Source organism: Perognathus longimembris, chromosome 18 (assembly GCF_023159225.1).
Source record: "Perognathus longimembris pacificus isolate PPM17 chromosome 18, ASM2315922v1, whole genome shotgun sequence".
NCBI classification, from domain to species: domain Eukaryota; kingdom Metazoa; phylum Chordata; class Mammalia; order Rodentia; family Heteromyidae; genus Perognathus; species Perognathus longimembris.
In genome coordinates, this window is record NC_063178.1 from 16,565,990 (window position 1) to 16,592,943 (window position 26,954).

Genomic DNA, 26,954 nt, shown 5'->3' on the forward strand with positions numbered 1-26,954 from the left:
TTTAAATATACCTTGGAGTTGGTAGGTGACAGCCACCACACCCACCTAGGGGTTGAGAAGGGGTGTCTCATGTTTTTCTGCCCAGACTGGCATGAAACCCGGGTCCTTCCATTTTCAGATTTAGGTGGCTAGGACTGCAAGCATTTGCTGTCAGCGCCCAGAAAAAAGTTGAACTTTGTAGAAAAACATTGTTCACCATGAAAATTAAGGTGTTTTGTGTTGTTTTGTTTCCTGGGCCATGAGAGTCAACATCTCAGAAGCAAGAAAAGGTTTTTCAAAGCAACGCAGCCAACCATGTAGTTTCCAGATGGCTTGTGTTTCTTCTGAGACCTCTTGGACACAGGAAGCTAGAAAGGTCGGCGTAAGAGCTGGAGGTTCTCTGAAAGACACTGAGCCCTCCTGGCCCCAAGGAATGGGATTCAACACTGGATATTCTGAGCAAGGTGAAGTCCACGCTGAAAGCAAGACCACCGTTGCTGGAAGTCATGCCAATGCTTCCCGCAGTGCAAGGCCACTTTTCCTCTCACAGAGGGAGAATATGCCGACACCACGCCCGAGGGCAAGAGGCTTCAAGATCCCCTTGAACCCCCTCTCGCCAAAGCCGGGGGCCCTTGGCTTCAGGAGGGGCCTGCTCGCTCGGCACTCCCAAGCACTTCCTTCGGCCTTGCCGTTCCCAGGGCTGGTTCCCATCGGCAAGGCTGGTCCAGTCATCATTGCCATCAGAAAACAGAGCTAATGAGCAACAAGCAATCCAGTAGGAAACAGAGCAAAGACAAAAGCACTGGAGGCATAGCAAAGCGAGGCTGCTCTTGACCTCTTCAGCACAGATCAGATCATTAAAGGAGCACCGCCCTCAGTTCTACCTGCGAGCCCAGGAGAGGTGCTTAAGAACTGTTTCCTGCTGAGGAACAGACGCTTTAGTCGCCGGGTAAAAACTGGGCACCCAGGTCCCACTTTCCACCCACGTCTTTGATCTGAGCCTTTCTCTCCTACAATTACTTTGCAACCACTCTGGGTTCTATGAGGGACAGAATTTACTAATAACCATGTTGTGATACAAGGTAAACTTCCCCTTAGATGAGCAATGCCTTCTCCTCCTAGGCATCTGCGGATAAACAAAGAGAAGAGCCAAAAGCTCAGCAAAAAAGAACCTGCCAAGCAACCTTGAGTGACACGCTGGTACCTCTCACAGAACGATGGGGGAACAACGTCTAAGAAATCCCACCAGAGATAAAGAAGGAGGAGCGGATCAAACAGGCCACCTCAGGAATGTGTAAGAACTCTGCTTACTTCTCTCACGCTCGGTCCTGTTCTTTGTCTATAAAACTCATGTCCATATCCCTAAAAAGCCTGAAGATGTGCCCCATGATAAATGTCCTGTCCCTGCCTTCTCCTTTGTCTCTGTGCCTGGCATGTGGAGTGAGTCTCTGGATCAGACAGGAAGAATCCCAGGGGTTTAGATGCAGGGTCTAATGTAGTGAGATTCAAGTCCACATTACGGAGACAGAGATTCGATATATATGTATATACATATGCATATATATACACACACATATACACATACATATATATGTACACACAGTACATATATAATGTATACATACTATATACCGTGCAAAGTATTCTTTTATCTGTGGCATACAACCCTTTAGGTTATATTTTAATAGCAAAACTAGTAAGAAAAAAAAAGCCTCAGATGAGACATTGGGTCATTAAAGTCACAGAGAAACTATTAACAAAAACGATTACCCTTACTATGTTGAGACAATAATGCTTCCCTCTGGTGGAAAAAAGGGGGTGACTTTTAAATTTTGTTTTTGTGTTACCAGTCCCTGATTTCATTCTATCCAGTCATTCTGCTGGTAAGAAATCCTAAGAGCGGCTGGGTACCACACGCCTATGATCCTAGCTACTGAGGAGGCTGAGATCTAAGGATCACGCTTCAAAGCCAGCCCAGGCAGGAAAGCCTGTGAGACTCTGATCTTCAGTTAACACAAAAAAGCCAGAACTGGAGCTGTGGCTCAAGAGGTAGAGTGCTACCCTTGAGCACAAAAAGCTTGGGGACAGAACCCAAGCACTGATTTCAATCCCTAGGACTAACATCAAAAAAGAGGAGGGGGAAGAGGAGAAGGGACAATAGAAGAGGGAGGGGGGGGAGAGAGAGAGAAAGGAAGAAGGAGTGGGGGAGAGAGGGAGGACAGTAACGGGGACAGGGAGGAGGGGGAGAGGGACAGGACAGGAGTGAGAAGTATCCGAGGCTCCTCCATCTGCCAAACTGAAATGGTCATTTTTAAACACTTGTCAAGGAAGTGTTTTCTAGACTCAGGGATCAATTACCTAATATTGTCTAAATACACTGAGGTTAAAATAAATGACTTCTAATGAAATTTCTTTAGTTTAATGATAAATTATGTCACACCAAAAATTACAAAAAAAAACCCACTATCCTTAAAACAAAATCATTTACAACTGCAATGATAAAAGTTTTATCCTTATAGTTAAATGCATGATATTTTAGAAACCCTGGGCTAATTTTTAGCTCCAATTATTGCAATTAAAAAATGCCATATAAAGCATGTTTTTTAGCTAGTTGCTGGTGTTCACTACCCCTTTATCTTGCTTAACAGTCCAGGTAGCAGTCAGTGAGAGAAGAAAAACCTGGAAGCACTTAAGCTGCCCTGGTACTTTTACCAGACCTAAGATAAGTCCTAGACATTTATGGAAGGTAAGTGCCCAAACCTGATAAAAGTAGTCTACATTCTGAAACAATACTATAGTACACATTTCTCTCAAGTCAAGTCAGGCAGAACAGAGTTTTCTTTTGCCTTTCACATCCTTGACTGATGTCACCATTTAAAGAAGAGTCAAAGCCTTGAAAACCAAATCACCAAATGCATCCCCTACTGTCAAGTCTCTACCTCCAGTATTAAAGTCTAATGTCACAATTCTTCATAAAACCTGCTCACAACTACTCATTAGAAATCTTCCATTAGGAAGCAGCAGAACAATAGTCTTTATTTAGGTTCTACAAACCAAACTTTGGAGCCTGTAACTGAACTGAAATCTGTTAGTGTAAGTGATCTCGAAATATCAGTGAGATGACAAGTGAGACAGAAGGTTGTGACAAGTGAGACAGAAGGTTGTAACAATGAGGTGTGTACAAGGGCAGGTGTATGTTACCTGTTCTTGCTTCTCCAGCCATTTGTCCACCATGGGGTGACTGGCACTCAGAGATGATCGGGCATTGTCTCTCTGAAATTGGGTAGACCAGTTACTAGTATCCCGTGGGAGGCTTCTGTAGTTTTCATCTTTCTATTTAAAAAGAAACAAGAAGGTTAGCTGTAAAAATACAGACTTTGCAAATTGATGATATATGTAGGTTTTCTGAAGTATCAGAAAAATTATTCTAATTTTTTTAATATTTCCCCAAGTCTGAACAAAGCAACTGACTGAGAACATTTCACCAAAATTACACTTAAAAAATGTAGTCATGTGTTGAGAACAGGAAAGTCTAGTGACTACAGCAATATATCCAAACTGGCCAAACATTTCCCTATTTCACACTTCCACCCAAATCAAGCTTTACAGTTAAGTGTGTCTAAAAGATCCTAAACAAGATTTTAATCTCGCAGGCATAGAATTTTCTCCATTATATTCTGCTTTCCAATATCATAATTATGTCTTGAGACAGCTTCAATAATTTACCTAAAATGTTGAAAACAAGGAAGAATGAATATATTTTCTTCTTTAAATTCTTATAATTTTGTAAGTGAGGGTTTGAGACTTGCAGGGCTATTTGCCTTTTTTTTTTTTTTTGCCTCTTTCACAAGGTATATGATTAACTCTAACACCAAGAAAAATGCTGGCCTGTCAAAATGCTCAGTATGAGAGAGGGGGAGGGGAGGGAGGGAGGAGAGGAGAGAGAGAGAGAGACAGACAGACAGACAGACAGACAGACTCTTGGGTAGATAGGGATAAAAAATGGTGGACATAACAGTGGCAGATAACGCATGGCTCATTCATGATGCATTTTGTTTCCATACTGCTTTGGACTCCTGTTCAAATCCTTCTTGCCATAATGCTCAATGTAAGGCTCAATGTGTCTATGCCACAAATGAAAGGATCCATGGTGGCACATGTGCAAGCCATCCGTCAGTGTAAACCATGAGGAAGGAGTTGTGGGAGTCCCATGCTACCAAAAACATCCTCCAAGGGGACTCACTGGATTTGTCTTTGAGGCTTCTCTCCTAACAGGGAGTCTCATTATGTTTATTTTACTTTCAAATAAACTTGCTCTGTCTGCTGTCAACATTTCCTTGTCTATGAGTTCTTTAATTGGGGGGGGGGGGGGGGAAGAAGTCCATCCTCCAAGATCATGGGCTAAGATCAGCCTTGACAACATTAAAAGAGATCCTGAAAAGCAAACTAAATGTACAAGGGTTGAGGGTACAGCTTAAATTGTAGAGCACTGAGCGAGGCGCTGGTGGTCAGGAGACTGAGATCCAAGGATCTAACAGTTCAAAGCCAGTCTGGGCAACAACAACAAGAAGAAAGGGCATCTGTCATGCAAGCTTCAGACCCTGAGTTCAATCCCAACAACCATCAAAAACACTTTACTCTGATATGGTTATGACAAAATGGTACCTTTTTAAAAAAATATGGTCACGGGGCTTCAACTCAGGGCCTGGGCACTGTCCCGAGCTCTTTGCTGAAGGCTAGTACACTACCACTTTGAGCCACAGTGTCACTTCCAGTTTTCTGGTGGTTAATTGGAGATAAGAATCTCATGGACCTTCGTGCCCAGCAGGCTTTGAACCACAATCCTCAGATCTCACTCAGCCTTCTGAATAGTTGGGATTACAGGGGAGAGCCACCAGAGCCCAGCCAAATGGTATCTTCATATAAATATTTATTAACTAACTTTTTAATACTTCCTAGATTACCAAGTGATACTAGATGGTTCTCCCAACTAATGAATTATAACAAATTGCTTTCACTCTTGAACTTTAAACTTTTCAATTTCTGAAAAGACAAATCTAACATAAGTAGGGAAGTCAAATTTTAGCTCAATAACTAAATGTAAATTATCTCAAAGAAGAAATAAATTAGAATTTTTACCTTCATTCCAACCACTTGTATATGACCAAAACGTAATACTCTCCTTAATAACTTTTTAAAGAGTAATCTGGCTATAAACACTATGTACATAAATTATTCATATACTTCATTCCTTAAACTATATGAGTGCCAGATAGTATAAAAACAAAACAGACTTGTAATGTAATAGGGTATCACTACATAGAACTTAACTGTAGATAAGGATGTTATTTCCTCTTGCATGAGGTTCTACCAAAGAGTAAAGCAAACACAAACTCATAGGCTTGGATCTATGTCAATACTGTGACATATAAAAACAAAAAACAAAAAATATAAAATGTTTATCAATAAAAAACTTGGACATGGAAGTTCATGAACTTTAAGAATTGCTCAGTAAAAACTAAAATTTTTCTTTACACTCAGGAGGTGAAGTAAACATTAGCAGCAAGGATTTTTCACTATGAAAAGTCTATATGTTTCTAGTCACTCTGACACAAAAATGCTAAAATGGTACACGATTCAAGTGCAAAAGAAAACACCGTCAAAGGAACAAGGAGCTGATCTTGTTGGAGAAAATATGGACAAAGTTTAAGGAAAGGAATAAATGCAGACCCTGAGATTCTCCAGATCTCAAAATATGAAGGCCTTTTCCTTAAAACATGAACTTCAGGATGGGCATATCCATCGTGTTTTGCACCATAATCTATAAAAACACTGACAAGAAATTCAAATAGGTAATTAAGGGTAGATAAACTTATTAATGACAGAACATCCTCCAACGCCTCTGAAAACAAGAGAAACTCTAGATGCGGTATACAGAACAAGAAATAAGTACAGTTTTTAACATGACGGATTGTGGGGCTGCCTCTGGTGAGGGTCCTGGCTTTTATAAAGCTCATTTCTCACCATCTGAGGTGATAATTACACCAGCTCCTTATTCAAAAATTAAATCACTGAAAAGCCTCCCTGGCCTTTTCAGGAAGCAATGTACAGAAGGAAGCTTGGCTTTTCAGAAAAAAAAAAATGCCAATTTTCAAAAAGAGAAAAACCACCATTTTAAACTGCTAATGAAATGCCACACTCAGAAATAATCAATGAATGTTAAAAACGTTAGGAAACCTGAATATTCACACGACGACACTGCCCCAATCCCATAATCTAAACTTTCCAAGAGGGTGTCCAGAGACCCCCGAAGAGCTTAACGGAACCGGAAACTCCCCTCTCAGCGATGCACGCCCCCTTCTTGACTTCACCGGAATCCTATTCCCCCCACCGCCCCCACCCCTGGTTAATCCCCACAGTTGCTATGTCAAGTTCTGTTCATTCAGTGAATGGACTTCCAGACGCACTCGCCCCTCCCTGACACCATAGCATGGTTCCTGGACGCCGGCGCCGGCTTCCTCCTCTCCCGTGTGCAGCACCCACTGTGGGCAGAGCCACATCCTGTAACATGTACGTCCCCGTCACACGTGCAGGAAACACAGCTGGTGTGAGAGAGGCATACACACGCGCCTCGTCACCTTTGTGCTGCCGTGTCCTCAGCTGGATTTCCAGTCACATTGATTTCTTTTACAGAAAAGCCGACCGCTCTGCAAGGCCAGGTCAACGCCATCCTCCCGAAGGGGCGCTCCCTGCTTGTCAGCAGAACAAATCATGCCACGCACTTGTTAACACCATTTCCGAGTTTTACCTTAATTATAGTCTTATAACTTGTAACTTAATTTTTTAATTGCTACTTCTACTGTCACAGTGAAGTCCAGACCCGGGACAGACATTCACCTTTAAAGCCAAGCACTTAACACAGCAGGCTGCACTGCTAGAGGATAGCCTTTTCCTCAACATTTTCTATTTTCTGGATTTTATACAGCTTCAGAAAGTATCGTTAAAAGAATACTTCAAAGAGGTACCAAGATAAACTAGAGTAAAATGCATTTCTACTGAAATGGAATGACTGTACTTTTAAATTTATAATACAAGATGTACATAGCACTGGCATGCCTATTACAATTGAATATCACACCTACAGTATACAATGTCGGTGGCAAATGTGATTATTTCTAATTACATCTAAAATTAGTGTGCTATTTTTCCATTTAAGCCAATTACAACATGCAATTCATACGGTAGGGTACCACAGAACAATTATATTAAGGGAGATAATGAGCCTGTCTTTTTTCATACAGTACCTGAAAATTTCTATAATTTTGTATTTGTACAATCAGCTTTCAGGAGTTAATGGGTAAGAAAAATACAAATGACATTACTCCCTCTAAATAAAATAGTCACCCTATTTCATAGGGAAGTAAATAATGAATCCATATATTAATTCATATGTAATAACCAGTAAATTACAGTAATTTCAAGTCATTAATAATTAAAGTTGAAAATATATTTTAATCACGAGGCAACAATGTATTTTCTACTTCACAATGTGCTCAGACAGTCATTTTTTTTTTAGTGGATACAATATAGTCTGCTTTCCAATTAGGAAATATCTGTCTGGGGTAATAACTTAAAACCAGACCAATGAAGTCTACAAATGCACTCACTTATGGATCATACTACCTTGTAAATCAGTGAAAAAATTAAATCAAATATATTTTCAGTTTTGTACTTTGTAACTAAAAGATAGAAAAACAACCTATCAATTTTTACCGCCAGTCATATTTTTGCAACAAGTTAGAACTGTATAGTAAGTTAGAGTATGATTTTAGCTCTATGTCATTCCATCATCAACTAACAAAATTCTACACAAGAGTAAACAGCAAAGCAAAAGCAGAAACCCTTTACGTTAGAGTTTTGAAAGGCTATCAAACTAGGTGTTAACAGATCATTCCTATAATCCTAGCTACTCAGGATTTTATGAGTAATGAATATCTTGTTTTCTAAACCTTTATTTTAATTTTCTTCTTTTTTTTCTCAAATTTTTATTATCAAACTGACGTACAGAGAGGTTACAGTATCATACGTTGGGCATTGGATACATTTCTTTAATTTTCTTCTTAAGTGGACATTTCGGAACATAAATTATAACATTTGTTGAAAATGATTTAGCCAAGTAAATTAATTATCCAATCCAATTAATAGCAAATAAAATAAAGTATGCTAGCCTATATACATCAAATTTGCATGGGATTTTTCTCCTTTGAAGTTCTAAAAGTATTATCCATAGTTCTAAAAACTCATCCAGTCTGAAAACCCTGACCTTTTCATTTCCACATGTACAAAAGAGTTTTTCAGTCTTTATGGCTCAGTCACTTGTGGATATACAATTACATTTACTTCAGTGAGAAACTCAAGAATGCCCACATGCAACTCCACATATAGACGCTGGAACTCTAGGAAGTTGTCATTTGAGAATTACAATAAAGTTTGCAAACACGTTTCCTGATAGACAGTAAGCCCTTCCAGTTGATTCACTGACAAAACAAGAACCTCATAACCTACGATCTGGCCATCTGCTTGATAAAAGTCTCTATGGAGAAATGTGCCCTACCAAGCATCAACTAAAATCAATATGGACCATGGCTATTTACATTAGTTCTTCAATTATCCAATGATGTGATCATTTCTTGTTTAATGAAGTGCTTCTGAACAATGTACATAGATACTAAGAAGCCTCAGTATATCATTTCTCAACCATAGTGATATATTACCAATCCAAAATTAGGAGAAACAGAAAAGTTAGAACAAAAAGGGATATAATAAGCTAACAAACCAATTATTAAAAATGCCTCTAATAAGCCAGGTGCTGGTCGCTCACACCTGTAATCCCAGCACCTCACAAGGCTGAGATCTGAGGATCACAAATTGCAGCCAGTCTAGGTTGGCAAATCTGAGAGGTTCTTATTCCTAATTAACTAGCAAAAAGCCAGAAATGGAGACACACGGCTCTCAAGTGACAGAGCCTCAGCCTTCAGTGACAAGCTGATGGAGAGCTCCAGGCCCTGAGTGCAGGCCACAGTATGGGCACGCGCGCGCGCACACACGCGACAAAAAGCTTAATTCCCTGAGTGGGGTTCCTGGGAAGCACTGTGGATCTCTAGGAAGTGAGGTATTGCAGAGGCATTGCTTGAAGGGGATTGTGGGATCCAGTTCTAGCCCCTTCCTCTGCTGGGTTCTTCACTGTGGATAGCTCCATCACAGACTCCCCCAGGATGTGCCCTCACCAGATATTCAAAGCAATGGAAGAGTGTGAGCAAAAGAAAGCTTTCCTCTGGTATAGTTGATTATAAAAACTAATAGTGGTTAGGTGAGATTAAGGGGAGGAGGGAAGACAAATGAGGAGAAAACGGGAAGGAGAACATAGTGTAAAAAAAAAAAAGTCGATGTATATCCTACAAAATTAAGGAAAGTGAGGCAAGGGATAGGCTGAGCAAGATGGGGGAGAATGCTGAAAGGGTGCAGGTGATCAAATGGACACTTTATATTCATAAAGCGCTTTGTGGAATGGCACCTCCTTTGTACAACAACTTAAAGATAGTAAAAATATTTTTGAAATGTGAAGCTGGCAAATGGAAGAAGTAGAAACATTTTTGACCCCCCAAACTGCAAAAATTCTTTGATTGAAATGCATTTTTCTACAGGCAGCCCAGACTACAACGGGACCAGTAATAAATGAAAATTAAAACTAAGAATGTTCAAAGCTGGAAGAGCTAGAATGCAAAAGCCAGGTGTTCAAGACCCAAGCTATTCCACCTGATACTTTCTTGTTAATCACAGGACCCAAAGTGGCTAGTTCCATGACTCAACATAGCTAAGTTTAGAAGCTAAATTATAAAATCCAATTGAAAGCCACTATATGAGATCAAAACCAATTTTAAGTGGATAAAGATTTTTGTGAGTTTTGATCAGTATAATTTAATCAATGTTGATCTTTTGGTCTTTACATGAAATAAAAACATATATAGCATATGTCTGTATTGTATGTCTGTATTGTATGTAATTTGAGGGTGCTCAATAAAGATTCCAACTTTATTTCAGCTTTATATGCCTGGAGTGGTTTCTGAATTGTAAAAATATCACATCCAGACTCAAGTAAGAATTTTCTCAATATCACCTTAAGATTTTATAACCCTGAACACAAATCATAATATTTAAAGCACATGAAGGCAGATTACTTTCCTAAGTGTGGCACAGAATAGATGAGACTAGGTTATTAACAGTGCAAACTAGGTGAACTTGGCACTCAAAGCTGGCTAGTGTAGTAATGATTATAACACTTACTGACTCAAAGTCCAAAAATGCACTGCATTCAATTTAAAGGCTTTTAATATGCAAAACAGAAGGGTGAAATTTATAGTGTTAGAGATCTTTAACAGGAAATACAAATTTTATAGTGGAGTAGGCTAAGATCGAGGTCTCAGCTGGATATCCCTTGAAGCTAATGCTGCATAAAATTAAACACAGCTATGAGTCTGTCTCAGAGGCAGCCCAGGGTTCTAAAGGATCTCAGCTCATTTCTGAGACTTTAATGCTTACTGTAAACACTGGTAGCTATGCTTGGCTCACAAATGAGAAACACACACACACACACACACACACACACACACACACACACACGAAAGTTTTTCTTAGTAGACAGCTGGTCAAGGGTACCGGTATAAATAGGACAACTGGCCTGCCTTGCAAATGAGGAAGATAAATGAGAAGAAGTTGAGATCAAGGAGTTGAGGAGTTTTGAAATAAGCGAGGTAACAAAGAAATAGATAAATGTTGGAAATCACTTTACGACTACGATACCAATAATAAGGAAACAAGCAACTTTTGAAGCAAGTAGTGAAAGGATCCTGCAATAATTATTAATCTGCTATGTACATGTCAACAGTAAACTTTCTCGCACGCTCAGGAAAGCAAGAAGTAGGCATCTTCTCAAGTGCCATTTGTGAGAGATGGTGGCCTTATCCAGAATGTGACAGTGTGCCGTGGTATCGTGCCATACGTATTCAAGCACACACTAACTTTTAAGCTGGAGAGTGTGCTGGTGACAGAAATACTGTGGTCATTGCTCTGGTCTAAAACAGCTATTTCTAATTCTACTTTTGGATGGATAGGAAGTATCAATTATCTATGCAATCCTTGAGAAACTTATAATAAGTTCATTTTAATTGATTTTGATTTACAAATCACATGAAGAGTGAAATAACACAAAACCAAATATCAAATATCTGAATCTATTCTGCTATGATGAAAAATACACTTAAAATAAAAATAACCATTATATTCCTATTTCCTTTCTGCTCTCTTTGTGTTTTTTTTTTCTTGTTTTTGAGAAAAGGTCTCATTCTGTAGCCTCCTTCCTTTGTTTCCCAAGTGCTGAAATATGGTGTGTACCACCAAGCCCAGCTCTCAACATTTTTTACATTTCAGTAAGATTGGATATACTCATAAGAACTGAGCCCAGGAAGCAACAGAGAAATGTCACAGAAACACACACACACACACATACACGCCTCCTGGATTGTTTTATGTAGAGGAATCTGTTGAAGGGAGAGAGAGAGAAAGAGAGAAAGAGAGAGAGAGAGAGAGAGAGAGAGAGAGAGAGAGTTTAGTGTTCTAGAAATCCACAGGTAATTCTAATCACATTCATACAGAACCATTAAAATATGTAGGAAAACAGTAAGTTGTGGAATTCAAAAATAGTTCCAGTTGCTTTGTATTCTCAGAGGTTGTGCACATCAGAAAACTCCACACTTGATTATTCATGGATTTAAACAAAACAATTACCAGTGACTTTTAAAACATTCATCTCCTTGATCAAGTAAGTCTACTCCAAGAATCCAGTCTAAGAAAATAATGAGAGATGTCAACATAAATTGATATATAAGGATATTCTCTGAAGGGCACTTGAAAAGGTTACTTAGAAGAGCAAACAAAATTGGCAAAAATATAAATGTCAAACAACGGAAAACCCAGCAAGTAAAGATAATAAGCACCAATTCTAAAAAGCTCAGTACACGATAGAACATTTTGCAAGCTGTCAATATTTATCAGACATAGGAAAACTCTCTCAATACCACAGAAATTAAGATAATTAGATGGAATTTAACTATCCTACTGGCTGAGTCCCAACGGCACTAAAGACAGCCCACATCTATATGAAGCTATCTTCCTCAGAAATCCTAGAGTAAATACATCAAAATGTCAATGCCCATTCCTCTTCAAGATTGTAAATGACTTACCTCTCTCTAGGTGAAAAAGTAGAAGTATTATCAGGAAAAAAACAAAAAACAAAAAACTTGTTCTTAGTACTTTATAAGAAATGTTCACACAAATAGTTTTCTAGGCAGGGGGTACAGCTCAGTGATACAATGCAAGTACGTGGTCCTCGATTCCATCTCCAGGATGGCAAAATAAGCTTCTAAAGTAAGAAGAACAAGCTTACATTTCCAATAGAAAAGAAAAGGCAAGATGGCAGCGGCATAATTAGGGAAGCATCTCTTTCAGAGCATATATGTGTCAGGGCACTGGAAAGATACCCAAGATGCCAAGCACCTAAATCAAACAGGAACAACAGAGCCAGTGGGTGACAAGTATTCCAAGGTCTCTGAAAAAATTTTTAAAAAAGAACTAATGATACGAATGCAATGTTTTTTTGTTGTTGTTGTTTTGTTTTTTGTTTTTTGCCAGTCCTGGGGCTTGAACCCAGGGTCTGAGCACTGTCCATGGCTTCTTTTTGCTTAAGGCGGGCACTCTACCTCTGGAACCACAGTGCCAATTCTGGCCTTTTCTATACATGTGGTGCTGAGGAATCCAACCCAGGGCTTCATGTATACGAGGCGAGCACTCTACCACTAGGCCATATCACCAGTACCTGCAATGTTTTTGATATCACTTTCTCTAAACAGGAAAGAATGTTTCTTAGAAACTTGTCAAGGCAACTATGCTTAAACTTTTTGAGGTGTAGGATCAGGGGATACAACTCAGTAACACATGTCATTATAGGAGAAAAGAACAATATTTTTTGACAACTCTACAGTGAAAATAATGCAGGTCTTATACTGGGATCCTCCCATAAGCTGATTGCACCTTTCTAGATGGAACAAGTCAAAGGATCGCACATTCTTGTTTAGCCTTTTTAGTCACAACAATATTGATAAATAAGAATGGCCAATCTTGAGAGGGAGTGTGAATTACATATTCACTAGCTACATGTAAATTTCAAATGAATATACAGCATCTAACCAAGTGCTCTAAGTAGCTCACATTTATAAAACTAGCTACTCAAGAGGCTGAGACTTAAGTTCAAAGCCAGCTGAAACAGACAAATCTGGAGAGTCTCATCTCCAATTAACCACCAAAAAGCCGGAAGTGGAGGCAGGGCAGGAGAAAGTAAAGCACCAGCCATGAGTGGAAAACGCCAAGCAAGACCTTAATCCAGTACCCTAGTACTGACATAATAAAGAAATGAATGAAGGGACACAATCTTCAACGTACTGTTTCAGACATTAGTACATATTCACAACAAAAGTTGGCTCTATATGGAGTAGTATTTCACGTAGCCATTTCTTACACTTAATTGTATTCATGCGTAGCACACAGAAGGGAATGTACGATGAATTAACCTTTTGAATGCTCGTTTCCTTAATGTTTCAAATACTGTTCTTGTTTAAATGATATGCTGCTTCTATTTTATTGTAAGAAGTTAACTGACACAATGTTGCCCTAAGGCTGGGAACCTGGCACAGTGGGGGAGTACTGGCCTAACAAGGCCCTGACTTCTATTCTTTGGTGTCATATACACAACGAATAAAAATTTTTAAATGGTATCGTATTTTTAATTATAAAACTTGCTATCTTTTCCATCTTCAGAAAAAAGGAGAGAACACGTACTTGCTTACTGGGACACACATCAGACATTGTTATTCCTGTTGAATCCGTGAGAGCTCACTATGGGCAATGTCATGATACCAATTTTTATCACTATGTAGTGGCTTCAGCTTTCTAGATTAAAATCATGGACATAAATCAGTTCAAGTAAGTGAATGATCATGAGCAGTGCATTTACATAATTAAGTGGTTTCTGATCTTCCACACTGAATAAGCCAAGTAAGTAGTTTAGAATAATGTTAGCAATCAATTAAAATCCCCCGTTTCTGAGCAGATACGTTCCATTCTGATGGGGGTGAATATAAAATGTGCTAAACACCTCACTGTGCTCTACCGTGCTGTGACTCAGCACCCGAGATGAAAAGTATGGTCTACACACACACGCACACACACACACACACACACACGCACACACGCACACACACACACACACACACACACACACACAGAGCGCCAACTACATCTCATCCCCCGTGAAGCTAAGAGATACGGACAGGCCAGTGGTGCTAAGCCAGCCTTAAATTGGAGACGCCAAGGCTCTTATGGGCTTCTGAATTTTACACATTTTTATGCTGTTATTGAAAGGAAGATATGGACAGGGTCGGAGTCTTGCTTTTTTCGAGGTTCTTTGGGATGATTTGCAACAATTTTGTCTACCTTTTTCAACTCTCTTAGAGAACATTGTTCCTACTTTGTGGGCAGGACCATTCTAAAAGCTGGATTCTGAGTGTATGTGTGCTAGTACAGGAGTTTCAACTCAGGGCATTGCATTCTCGCTTGGCTTTTTTGCTCAATGCTACAGCTCTACCACTTGAGCCACACTTCCACTTCTGGCTTTTTGCTAGTTAATTGAAGATAAGATTCCAACAGATTTGCCTGCTTGAGATGACTCTGAATCACAATCCTCAGATCTCAGGCTCCTGAGTAGCTATGATTACAAGTGTGAGCCAACAGCACCTATGCATATTTTTATTAATAATGTGGTATTCGGGATTCAGCTTGGCCTTGAGGGGGGAAGGGCGAGGAGGGCGCTCCCGAGATGCTGCCCTTCCCCGTCCTGATTACAAGTGTGAGCCAACAGCACCTATGCATATTTTTATTAATAATGTGGTATTCGGGATTCAGCTTGGCCTTGAGGGGGGAAGGGCGAGGAGGGCGCTCCCGAGATGCTGCCCTTCCCCGTCCTGGGGCAGTGTGGACGTGAGCCACACCTATCTCCTTCTGGGTCCGGAACCAGAAGGGATAGCTTTGAGACCATCCCCCACCTTGCGCCAGCAAGCACACAGGGTGGAACTATGGGAAGTGACGTTAGCCCATGAGGGAGGTCCTTGGGAGCTGCTCTTGGATGGACAAGCTCGCCAGCCTATCGCCAGCTCCTGCTCAATCCTCGTCATCATCACTATATTACTGTGAGCCCCTCCTGAATAAACCAGATTGCTCTTGGAAGCGTCTCCGTGTGTGCCTGGCTTCCTTGGTGGGTAAGGAGGGAGGGAAAGGGGATCTCGTTCGGCCACGTGCACCTTAGGCTTGCCCATGTCCCTTCACTCCACCTTGGCCGCCCGTGGGTCGGGCACCCAGGGGAGAGGGTGAAAAGGGGAGCACTGGTAAGGGAGTAAGCTTAGCATCCCTGCACCAGGGGAGGTGAATCTAGCCCGGCAATGTGGAAAATGGAAATAACAAAAACGTCAACACTGAAATAACTATAAATCAACTTGCACACACTCTAGACAATGAAATGTTTCACATTCCCTAGGAGTATTCTCTGTAAAATTCACAAATGAGGAAGTCCCTGTGATGGGAGAAATGTACAAGTAGTCGGGATGTGAACACAGATACAGTACAATACTGGACACTGGCTACTGCTGGGTATTACAGGCATGGATAATTGCGTTTTATTCTACACAGGCAAGAATCTGGGCAAAAACTGGATTTTGCTTATTCAGACTCAATAGGCTAAAATGTTTACTTTTGCAGTCCTGGGATTTGAACTTGCCACACTGGTGCTGCATTGCTGAGCCATGCCTCAGCCCATTTATTCGTTGTAGTTACTTAATGGCCATATCTCAGATACATCTCTGAGTCCCATCTTAGACGACAGTCCTCCTCACGACACAAGCATAACTTATTTGCTGGGATGGGGACGCGAGCTCTTTGCCCTCGCGGGCCTCAAATTGTGCTCCTACCTATCTCTGCCTATGTAGCTAGGGTGGTAGGTATGAACCACCAGACCCAGCCTAAACAGCATGAGACTTGGAGGGTGGTAATGAAAAGGGCTCTCCTGGCCTGCTGTCACTGGCAGCACTTCTTGGTTCAGTGTCCAGCTTTGCCGGTGAACTGAGGCAAGGTGGGCGCACCTGTAGACGGCAGGCTGGAGGCCTCGTGGGCAGTGGCCAGGGCACCGCAGCCCCACCCGAGGTGGCAGACCCAGCGTTCAAGAACGGGAAAAGGTTACTAAGTCTTTCATGTCTGAAATACATTTTATTGTAAAAACAGGTCTAGATACTGCAAAGTGGTTGTTCATAAGTCTACAATAACAAAATGTTTTGAGAAAGCCCAAATTCAAAACATTCAGAAACTAAGTATTTTTAATACCTACCTACCTACCTGCCAGCTATCCATCTACCCACTCACCCACCAATCCATTATTGTCTGTCTGTCTGTCTACCATGGGGATCATACCTTGAGTCCTTTGCGGAGTAGACACAGGCTCTCCCGCTAACCTACCCTGGTTCTTCTCAATTTAAATTATAATTATATATATACATATATATATATATATATATATATATCACTGAACTAACAGACAAGAGGTTGTTGAAACAAAAAACAAATCTACAAGAAATATTACATTTTTGCACAGAGGCAAGGTACATATCAAAACAATATCGAGCTACAACCATCCTAACACTATCTCTCACTGCATACTCTACTAAATTTCTGGCAACATTGAAAAATATTTGTTAATTCATACATTAGATATTTACGGATTCAGCAAAGAAATGGCTGATTGAAGCATGATGCACTTGGAGAATAAGCATTCTATACCAAGAGATAATAAACAGCATTAGAAAGCGATTTCTTAATGGCGATTATTTTGGCTAAAGTTTATTTATTTGGACTAAATGAATCAGGTCAAAACTCAAATAAGTTAGGTCAAAGAAACAAACTATATTGAGAATAAACAGCATAGTTCCATTCTGAAGGGAAACTTAGAAGGGATAAAACAACAAATTAACCAATCAGAACAAAGTACTATGAGGTCTGCCTTCATAGTGAGGGCCAACAGGTTCTAAGTTCTTTACTGGATCTTCTAAGCCAATATGAATCTGTGCCTGCGATGAAAACACTGTGTACAAAGAGGAAGCAAACAAAAGATTTGCCTAAGAATGAGCTAATATAAACACAAAATAGAAAAAGAACTCTGTGGGAGATATATTCGATGTTGAGCCTTTTCTTTGGAGCGGTCTGGACTGCGGCTCAGTGGTAAAGTGATTACAAGCATGTTTGAGGCCTTGGATTCTATCACCGGGGCGGGGGGGGGGGGGGGGGGGGCGGTCCGTTCCAAGCCTAGGACTCTATGATGATTTAGAGGTTATCAGAACTCTGCTCTGAGAGCCGGTGACCAGTGCAGGGCCACCGTGAGGATGCCCAGGGAGTGCATGGGCTGTTCAGCAACAGCAGCTCATCGCCGACACCACGAGGACGGCAGATGGACAGGGCAGAAGACAGAAGCAGAGGGGGTTTACCTTCCTGTCACAGGCTTTGGGGCTCCCAGCGGTGTTCTGCTTGAGGAAGCCAGCTGTGGTTGACCACCGGGTGGGGTTTTTTCTTGAGGGCTCTTCAGAGGAAAAATTATTATCACTGACAGAAGTTGAGAGGCCAATTAAAGCTGGGTCACTGCTTCGACGAACATGAAGAGGCATATCTACAAACACAAAGACAGCATCACATGTAAGATTAGCTTCCGAAGTCTAAAAACTGTGTTAGAATAGATGTAATTAAATTCCAAGGACACAGAAAACAACTTTAAAAAAAAAAGAAAGAAAAGAAAAACGTGGGTCAATATTGTAAATACAAGCCAGGTACTAGTGGCTCCTGTCTGTAATCCTAGCTCCTCAGGAGGCTGAGATATGAGGATCATAGTTCAAAGCCATCAGCCTTAAGACAAGTCTGAGAAACATCACCAATTAGCCAGGGAAAAAGCCAGAAGTAGAAGTGTAGCTTAAATGATAAGAGTAACAGCCTTGATTGAAAAAAGCTAAGCAAGACCACAAAGCCCTGTGTTCAACCCCTATACAGGGCATGTATACATGCACACACGCATGCGCGTGCATGTACACGTACACACACGTACACACACACACATGTGCAAGGTTCCTTTAAAATACTTTATGGTAAATTGGGGTGCCTGTGCTTATATTAGAACTTCTCTACTGATTCTGTATGGTATTGTGCAAATATCTCAAGTATCTTTGTCTTGAGTCTTTCCTTACTGGGATGACAATAAAATAATACTTCTTCTATAAGGGTATTGTGAGAACTGAATGAGATTACAGGGCCTGAAACGCAACAGAGAATAACAACAGGCATTCTGATTGTATCATCCTAGTATTTTTAAATAGCATCATGTATCGTATGGAAGAAAAGTATCAAATTTAAGCCACTATCCAAATTTCCCCTAACTTTTAAGCTGTATTAAATAAATGAATACAGAACATAGAAAACATGTGGCTGGGTTAAAAAGAATGTTCTTGAATAGAATGCTTCTTTTCCTCAACAAAGTATTATAAAAAGTATAGAGTACAAGCTTTTCCTATCCTTAAGATAATCTTGTAACTGTCGTGTGGCTGTGCAGGTACTTTTCCTCATACATTCACTGACACAGTCTAAGAAGGCATGTTAGCAACTGTGATCACATAGAAGAATCAGCCTGCACCTGTTGTAACAACATCAACACAGACACTTGTGTTAGACAGCACCCAGGGAAAGCCAAGGAGAAACACAACTTCCAATAACAGACAGCAGAAAAGATGCACAAACCTCGACAACAGAACAGATCCCAAGTCCCCGCTCATGATAGGAGAAGTCAACATTTGGATTGATGTATAGCACTGTTTGTTTTCCAAAACTAGGTTAAATATTTATTTTTAACCTTTTGCCAGTACTGGGACATGAACTCTGGGACTGGGCACTGTCTCTGAGCTTCTTTTGCTCAAGGCTAGCACTCTACCACATGAGCCACAGTGCCACTTCCAGCTTTTGAGTATTTTATTGGAGATAGAAGTCCAATGAACTTTGCTGTCCTGGCTGGCTTCAAACCACTGATCCTCGACCCTCCTATGTCAGCCCAAGGAGACAGGATTATAGGCGTGAGCCACTAGTGCCCAGCTAAACATTTATTTCAAAAGAACAGCAGTAAATGTATCTTATGAGACACATTTGGGAAAGACTGATGCCTCCGTCAATGGTGTGGATACAAAGACAAGGATGGAAAGACGGACTGTTCACACACTTAAAGGTTTCATCTCAGCGACTTTCAATCCAGCATCCCCCAATGAGGAAATGACAGAAAAGACAAAAGGAAATGAATCACAGTCATACTGCTTTTAGAATTTGCTTCTACATTGTGAGGATTTATAATCATATAAGCTAGGGCCGGGAATGTGGCTTGGCGATAGAGTGCTTGCCTAGCATGCATGAAGCCCTGGGTTTGATTCCTCAGCACCACATAAACAGAAAAGGCCAGACGTGGAGCTGTGGCTCAGGTGGTAGACCACTAGCCTTGAGCAAAAGAAGTTCAGTGACAGTGCTTAGGCCCTGAGTTCAAGCCACTGGGCTGGCAAACAAACAAACAAAAAATTAAATAAATAATATAGCCTAAGCAGCACTACCAGAGGAAAAAATGCTCAGTATTGAATTTAATACCATTACTGGTTATCTTCATTTGCTAGGAGAAACACATACACAAAAATCATACAGGACAATTTCTGGCTTGTAAGTGTGTGCAAATAAATACCCACGGCAGCCATCACTGCTTATAGTTTAGACCGAAAAAATAAAAATACCTAAAATACTAAGTAGTCACGGAGAATAAGCTCAAAATAGCACCTATGTATTGTGTTGATAGTATAACAATCTCAATCAGGAATAAAAGAATTATTTGAGTATCATGCACTGGAAAGCAAGTTGAAATGTAACCAAAATATTCTGAACAATTACAACAGTGTTACTCAGATATGAGCACTTGTGTATTCTGTTGCTTTTTGTTAGCTGTTCAGTCCTGAATACCATTCTTCTTCCACCATATGCTTCAGTTTAAATGACAACCACTGAAAACACACAAGGTCTTTTAAAATGGCAGAAACCACAAATGTCTTAATCGAAATACAGTATAGAGAACTCACAGTCCAACAAAGCAAACACCAGGGAGCAGGTACAGGAAAGGTGGCTCACATCGTTAATTCTAGCAACACAGGTGGCAGAGATCTGAGGATCTCAGTCCAAAGCCAGTTCTGGCAGGAAAGTCCCCAGAAGGCTCTTATCTCCAGTCAGGCACTCAAAACCCACAAGTGGAGCTGTGGCTCAAAGTGGTACAGCTATATGCTAGAGCGAAAAGAGCTCAGGGACAGCACCCAGGCCCTGAGTTCAAGCCCCGTGACCAAACAAACAAACAAAAAGAGAGATGCTGAGATTAAGGGGAGAAAGGTAGGGAAATGAAACGAGGAAGGCAGGAGAATGGAGTCGCTGATTCAGTGTATATCCTACAAAATTAAGAAAACTGAGGGGAAGGAGACAGTTGGAAAGGGTGAGAATAATGAAAGGGGTTACTTAAATTAAGACGCATTTTATTCATAAGCTGCTTTGTCAAGTGACAATTCCTTTGTAACACTACTTAAACATAATACAAGTGGTATTTTCAAAAAAACAAAAAATGGTATAGAGAAGGACCCAGAGTAGCGCGCACGATCTATGTTAACGTGACAATAAAAGCATGTGTTCTGATTCCAAAACAAGTTCAGGGGCGGCCTAAGTCCACTGAATTTGCTCAGGCACACCAACAGTGTTCTTCCACTTGTGTTTGTTAATTCCCCCTGGAGAAACCATGCACTCATGATTTTGATTAGACAAATAATTAGGACCGTCATATTTTGAGTAGGCATGAACACCGTGTTACGCTGTTAGTCTAAAACAGACAAAAATAGTTTGTGTGCTCCATCTCTACCTATCTGCACCTCTCTAGATGAAACGTGACTATCGGAAGACGGGGGGGGGGGGGGGGGGGCACCCAGCCTGAGCAGCAACTCCATGAACTGGGGGGTGACGGCTGTCCCGGGAGATGTCTGATCACGCAGCCCCTCTGGGAGGGCACCACACATGCGGACACAGCTTCAGTTCAGTGAAACCAACTAAAATTAATTCATAAATATGGTTGTCTGGGCCTTTCCACTGTCTTGCCTCGTGAGTGAATCCTGCTAAGTGACTATTCCGACCCGTTTCCATTTCTATCCACTGTGGGGCCCCATGACTGGCTGAGAAGAAGAGAACAGAGCTCAGTGAGATCAGTGTGTGGCGAATCCTCCCTGGAGAAGCGAGACGACATCACAGTCAGCCAACATTCCGGGTTCCTTGCAGGCCGGAAGAGCTGCGCCCACGGAATCATCGCGGAGCATTCCGGCCGCATACGCCGGTCCAGACGAGAAGACCACAGTAGCTATTATGTGAGCTGAAGTAAGCCGTGCACGCAAGGACGAACAGCATAGCACCTCAGGAAGCGAAATAATCTTGTTGCACAAGATTAAGAAACAGAACAATGGGCAGCGGGGGCTGAGCAGGAAGGGGGAGAAAGGAATAGAGAGGTGGGTGAGTGGAGGCGAAAGCAGAATTACAAGAAGGATTAAGTTCTAGTGTTTTACATTTTATAGTACAGTTGGATGGCTGCACTTAATGACAACTTTGGCATTTCAAAATAGCTAAAAGAAAGAATCTCAGACGTTCTCAAACAAAGGAAGGGTAAACGTCTGAGAAGATAGACATATTCATGACACATAGTATGATACACACATCATAAGGAACCACCACACTGTACTGCGTAAACATGTACAATTCCTATGTGTAGATTAATGTATTTAAAAAACAACAACAAAAAAGAGAGCAATCAATGCAACCAACATTTGGACACAGCCCGAAACCATTCTCTCTCACAAAGAGGGCTTCTGTTTGGATTTGTACTAGTTTAGAATTTGTTTCAAGGGTTGCCTGAAAATCATAGGGCATTTTACTTGAACTTACAGATACACACACGTCATAATGACATATTAGAACCAATAACTTGGAGAGAGTTGAACTTTTTGAAAATATAAGTCTAGGTCAGGTTGCCAGTGGCTCACGTCTAATCCTATCTATGCAAGAGGCTGAGACTTGTGGACTGTAATTCAGAGCCAGCCCTGAAATCTGCAAAACTCTTCTCTCCAATTAACCATTAATTTTAAAAAAGCTCAAACTGGAGTTCTGGCTCAAGTGGTACAGTGCTAAGTGAAAAAGCTCGGGGACAGCATGAAGACCCTGAGTTCAAGCCCTAGATCCAGCATCAAAAACAAATAGTCTTCTCTGGTCACTGTGGAGGAAAAATAGTGACTCAATTCACAGATGAGAAAACTGAGAAGTGACAAAAGGAACACAGCATAACTTCCCAGCCAAGTGTTCTTATCCAAACCATAAAGAAAGTTCCAGTATTCAGCAATATATTAGAAAAAAAATCCATTCCTGGCCATGATGGATATAAATATTAAGTTCCAGCCTTATAAAATGGAAGACTTTTGCTTTTGTTTTCAAAGTAGCATTGAATGCAGTGATAAATCATTTCCTAGTTCAACTCATAGCCATCATTTCAGTCTTGGAAAGAAAAGGAACAGTACATTAACTATAAACTTTGAGTGTATCAACAGTCATGCAAGTTTCAGAAATGGTAACACTGGAGAAGAAAATGGCCTGTTGGTTAAGTGGAGGAAATACATGTATAGGATAGTACACGATAGTAAAGCATGCTAGAAAGGAGCAGGCCCTGAGCAGAGCTTCTTAGGACCAAATCACACCCCACAAAGGGAGACCCTCAAAGGGTTTTTGTTTATGTATGTCAGAACTAGTGATATTTACCACTTAATAAGCAAAAATGAGAAAACGTTAAATATTTACTGATTTGTTCACTTTAAAGTAACAATAATAAACCCATTACATGTGAACATAAACAACATGAGTTTATAAAAACAATTTCACAAAAAAAGCATATTTAATTGGGACAGAGCCACTGCTTTACGTTTCATTTAATAGAAGACATCTGGATTCTCATACGTGCTACAACATCATAAAAGTATAGGAAGAAAAATTAACTCCACCATTATGTAGCAGGGAGAAGCAATGACATTTTATAGCCTTTCAAAATAATTGTGGAGAGTCTTATTTGATACCTAAATTTGACAAGTGTAAGTTTCTCAAAGCTCAGCTACCAGCGGAACATGAACTTCTCGTTGTTACATTAAAATCGACTTGACACTCTCACATTCTGTAAAAAAAAATTCTGTAGCATCAGTCATCAGGAAAATATTCATTACTAAATCCTGCCAATCTTCCCAAACGTTGATTCTTTTTTTCGTATCAGAAATCACGTATGTTAAGATCTCTACCAATCTCATCAGAAAAGTGTCATATACTGAGAGACAGTCGCTCACAGTAGGATGGAACGCACTTTCTAGAACGCACTTTGCACTAGAAAGCTTGAATTTTATCTTTGGCAACAAACACTGCGGGTTGTTGGCCTTGTTTGACAGACTCAGGCCACTCACTTGCTAGCAAGTCTGCTGAACGTTCCGGGGCAACATCGCTACCTTGACATGCAACGGAAGCCATCACGCTGAAAGACAGCGAGAGGCAATGGTCCTCTGAAGGCAGCACAGACGCTTCACTTGCCATTTCTGTCCCAGGAAATGTGAAAGCGGTATGCTCAAGGGTCGGGATTATAAACCACAGGGGGGACAGTACACTGCCTTGATTTCTGCCACGTACCCCAATGTCACCCACTCCCTGGGGCCTGGACACCAGAGACTGCAGATGTAAAGCCAGTTAACATATCCGTTTACCTCTCAGGGCCTCAGTCTCTAACTTATTAAATATTTATTTATTTATAGATGTCCAGGCATCCGTGCACTCAGGAGGCTGAGATCTGAGCATCATGGCTCAAAGCCAGCCAGTCAGGGCAAGAACTCCCATGGACCGCTGACCACCAAGGAACCACCAAAAAGGCCCGCAGTGGCGCTGTGCTGGAATAATAGAGTGCTGGCTAAGAGCACAAATACGCAGGGACACCGCCCTGAGTTCAAGTCCCAGGAACGGCCCCGAACACCATCACTGCCATCAACATCACCAACACCAACAACAAAAGCACCGAAAAATCAGTCTGCATTGATAGGTTCAGAATGTTCTTGAATGTTAAAGATGTGTGACTCCACATTCCATCAAACATCCCCATCCAGAGAAAACATCATTGTGAGAGACAATTCACGAATTCATCAGGAAAAGCGTAAACGCATTCAGAGCACTGGCTGCCCTGAGCAGGTGCGTGTAACTCAAGAACACAGGGGCACACCCAGGCAAGAGTTGTAAGGAATGGTGCTGTCACTAGGCCTTTTGAGGAGGTGAACCTGATTTTGAAGAAAGTGATTGTGTTCGGGGGGTACCTGTGGCTCAGGCCTGCGATCCTAGCGACTCGCGAGGTTGAGAACGGAGGGTTGCAGTTCAAAGGCTGGAAGTTGAGCTGTGGATCAAGTGGTCCTTGAGTAAAAAAGCTAAGCAAGGATTCAAGAATTCAAATCCCAGTAATAAGGGGAAGAAAGGGTGGGTGGCGGGGGGTGGGGGGAGATAAAGAGAGAGACAGAGACAGAGAGAGACGGAGGGGATTGTATCTTTATCAACAAATAAATCACGAGGAAAACTGCCTAAATCCCTAAGAGGTTTAACACTTCTCACCATCTGGACAAAATATAACATTGCATAAGAATGCACTTTTGCCTTGGCCTTAAAAGAATAAGATATAAATATAGTGTCTTCTTTGATGATGTGCTGGATGATTCTGAGACCCATGGCCTACTGAAGCACTACTACTAATCTGATGTAATTTTTGCCTGTTATACTAATTAGAAATAATAGGAGCTTCTTGTCAGAGGTAATTTGGTCATTATATTATTGAAATTCCTCAGCCCCAATGCTAGGAAAATTGAGGCATTTAAAAATACCATCATAAAACTTTCTAATCTTGTCCTCTTCTGATTTATTTACTATATAGATGTTCAAAGTATATCCTCTGAAATATTAAAAAAAATTCAAAGACCGGAATCTTCAATAATTAAGCTGCTGGGTGAGGCACACAGGGCCAGCGCCATGTCGCCAGGCCCGGGCCGCGTGCAGAGCGTTTGATGTCCTCCCTGCTTTGAAGACTGGATAAAACAGCAATAAAATCTCATCACAACATTTGGAATTCTCTGTGGCACGCAGGCACTGTAAATATTGATTTGTCTCTCTAGATCATGCATTTTCTAAATAAGTGGAAGAAATAGTGGAGCTAATCATGAATTAGAGCAAATACTAAAAAGCAAACATATATATGTATAAATGTATATATATATACACACACATTAATTGTAAAATATACCACACTTCAACTGCTCATTGATGTGTCCAATTTGATCCCTCCATCCTTTTGAGTGATTTTGAAATTACTGAACCACTCAAGGCAATGAACGTCTTTCCACGAAGGCAGGCCTACTCTGTCAAGGTACTTAATCAAATCTAAAAATAATATGCAGACACACGTGTGCTCAGAGAACTTATGATGCAAACAGCATAATTACTCTTCATGCAAAATGAGAACCATCTTCCCATCTCCAGGCAATTATACATTTCCTGAAGTCACATCTCGCTGTGGGAAGACCCAAGTTATTAACACACACCATGGGGATTAAAACCTGCCATCAGGATTGCAAGACCAGCCTTCTGATATACATTGCCCTGTCTAATACTAATCAGTACCTCACTGACTGAAGTCAAATCCTTGGGAGAAATCTGTGGCAGGCCAGTCAGGAAACACATTTTGGAAAACAATGAGTGACTTCCAGGGAAGAATGGAAAAATGCATTGCACTATCCTGCTATTAACTAGTTTTATGCTTAAATAATAAATATAGAATGATATGGTGAAAAGGAGCCTTGGAGATAAACTGAATGTTCACATTACAGAGATGAGTGCACTGAACCCCAGGTAAGTACTTCCGGGGCTGGGTCAAAGGGACATCTCCAGGGTGACCGGCAGCACCTGAAGCCCTGTTAACTGACTCTTTTGGGTGCGATTTGGATTGGACCACAGTGCTCTCCAGGAAGAACAGATCTGTCAATCAGTAAGACGCCTCTGCGCCACTGAGATAACAGGTGAAGTTCGAACACATTGCTACAGACTAAAGGCTGTGTTCCACGGAACCAAGGAACTTTAGACACGAATAAGGAAGAGAGAGAAAAACTGAGGGAAAGAATATATATGATATTTTTCTAATCTCGTTTCAGTAAACACACCCAGAGAGAGAGAGAGAGAGAGAGAGAGAGAGAGAGAAATTAAGCGAGGCACTGGTAGCTCCTAGCACCTCATGAGGCAAAGATCTGAGGATCACAGTTCAAAGCCAGTCCACAAAAGAAAAATCTGTGAGACTCTTATCTCCAATTAACCAGAAGAAAAAAAAAAAAAAGAAGAAGAAGCCAGAAGAAGAGGTGTGGCTCAAATGACAGAGCACTAGCCTAGAGCAAAAAAAAGCAAGAGCTTGAGTACTGGCACCCCCAAAAAATTCCCAGTACTGGCACAAAAAAGGAAAGGGGTAGGGGAGGGAGAGGAGGAGGAGGAGGAGGAGGAGGAGCAGGAGGAGGACGAGGAGGAGGGCGAGGAGGAGGAGGAGGAGGAGGAGGAGGAGGAGGAGGAGGAAAAGGAAGAGATGG

The 26,954-nt window shown here is 41.0% G+C and overlaps 1 protein-coding gene across 12 annotated transcripts in view; it reads right to left on the reverse strand.

Annotated features, from left to right (window-relative positions):
* Pard3 (par-3 family cell polarity regulator) overlaps window positions 1-26,954 on the reverse strand; it is a 553,146-nt gene that overhangs the window by 291,186 nt on the left and 235,006 nt on the right. For all 12 annotated transcript variants that reach the window (XM_048367966.1, XM_048367964.1, XM_048367961.1 and 9 more), the window contains exons 4-5: window positions 17,673-17,851; window positions 3,181-3,312 (exon numbers count right to left, since the gene is read on the reverse strand). In XM_048367966.1, coding sequence (XP_048223923.1) covers window positions 3,181-3,312; window positions 17,673-17,851 — 311 coding nt within the window. The remainder of the gene's footprint in view (window positions 1-3,180; window positions 3,313-17,672; window positions 17,852-26,954) is intronic.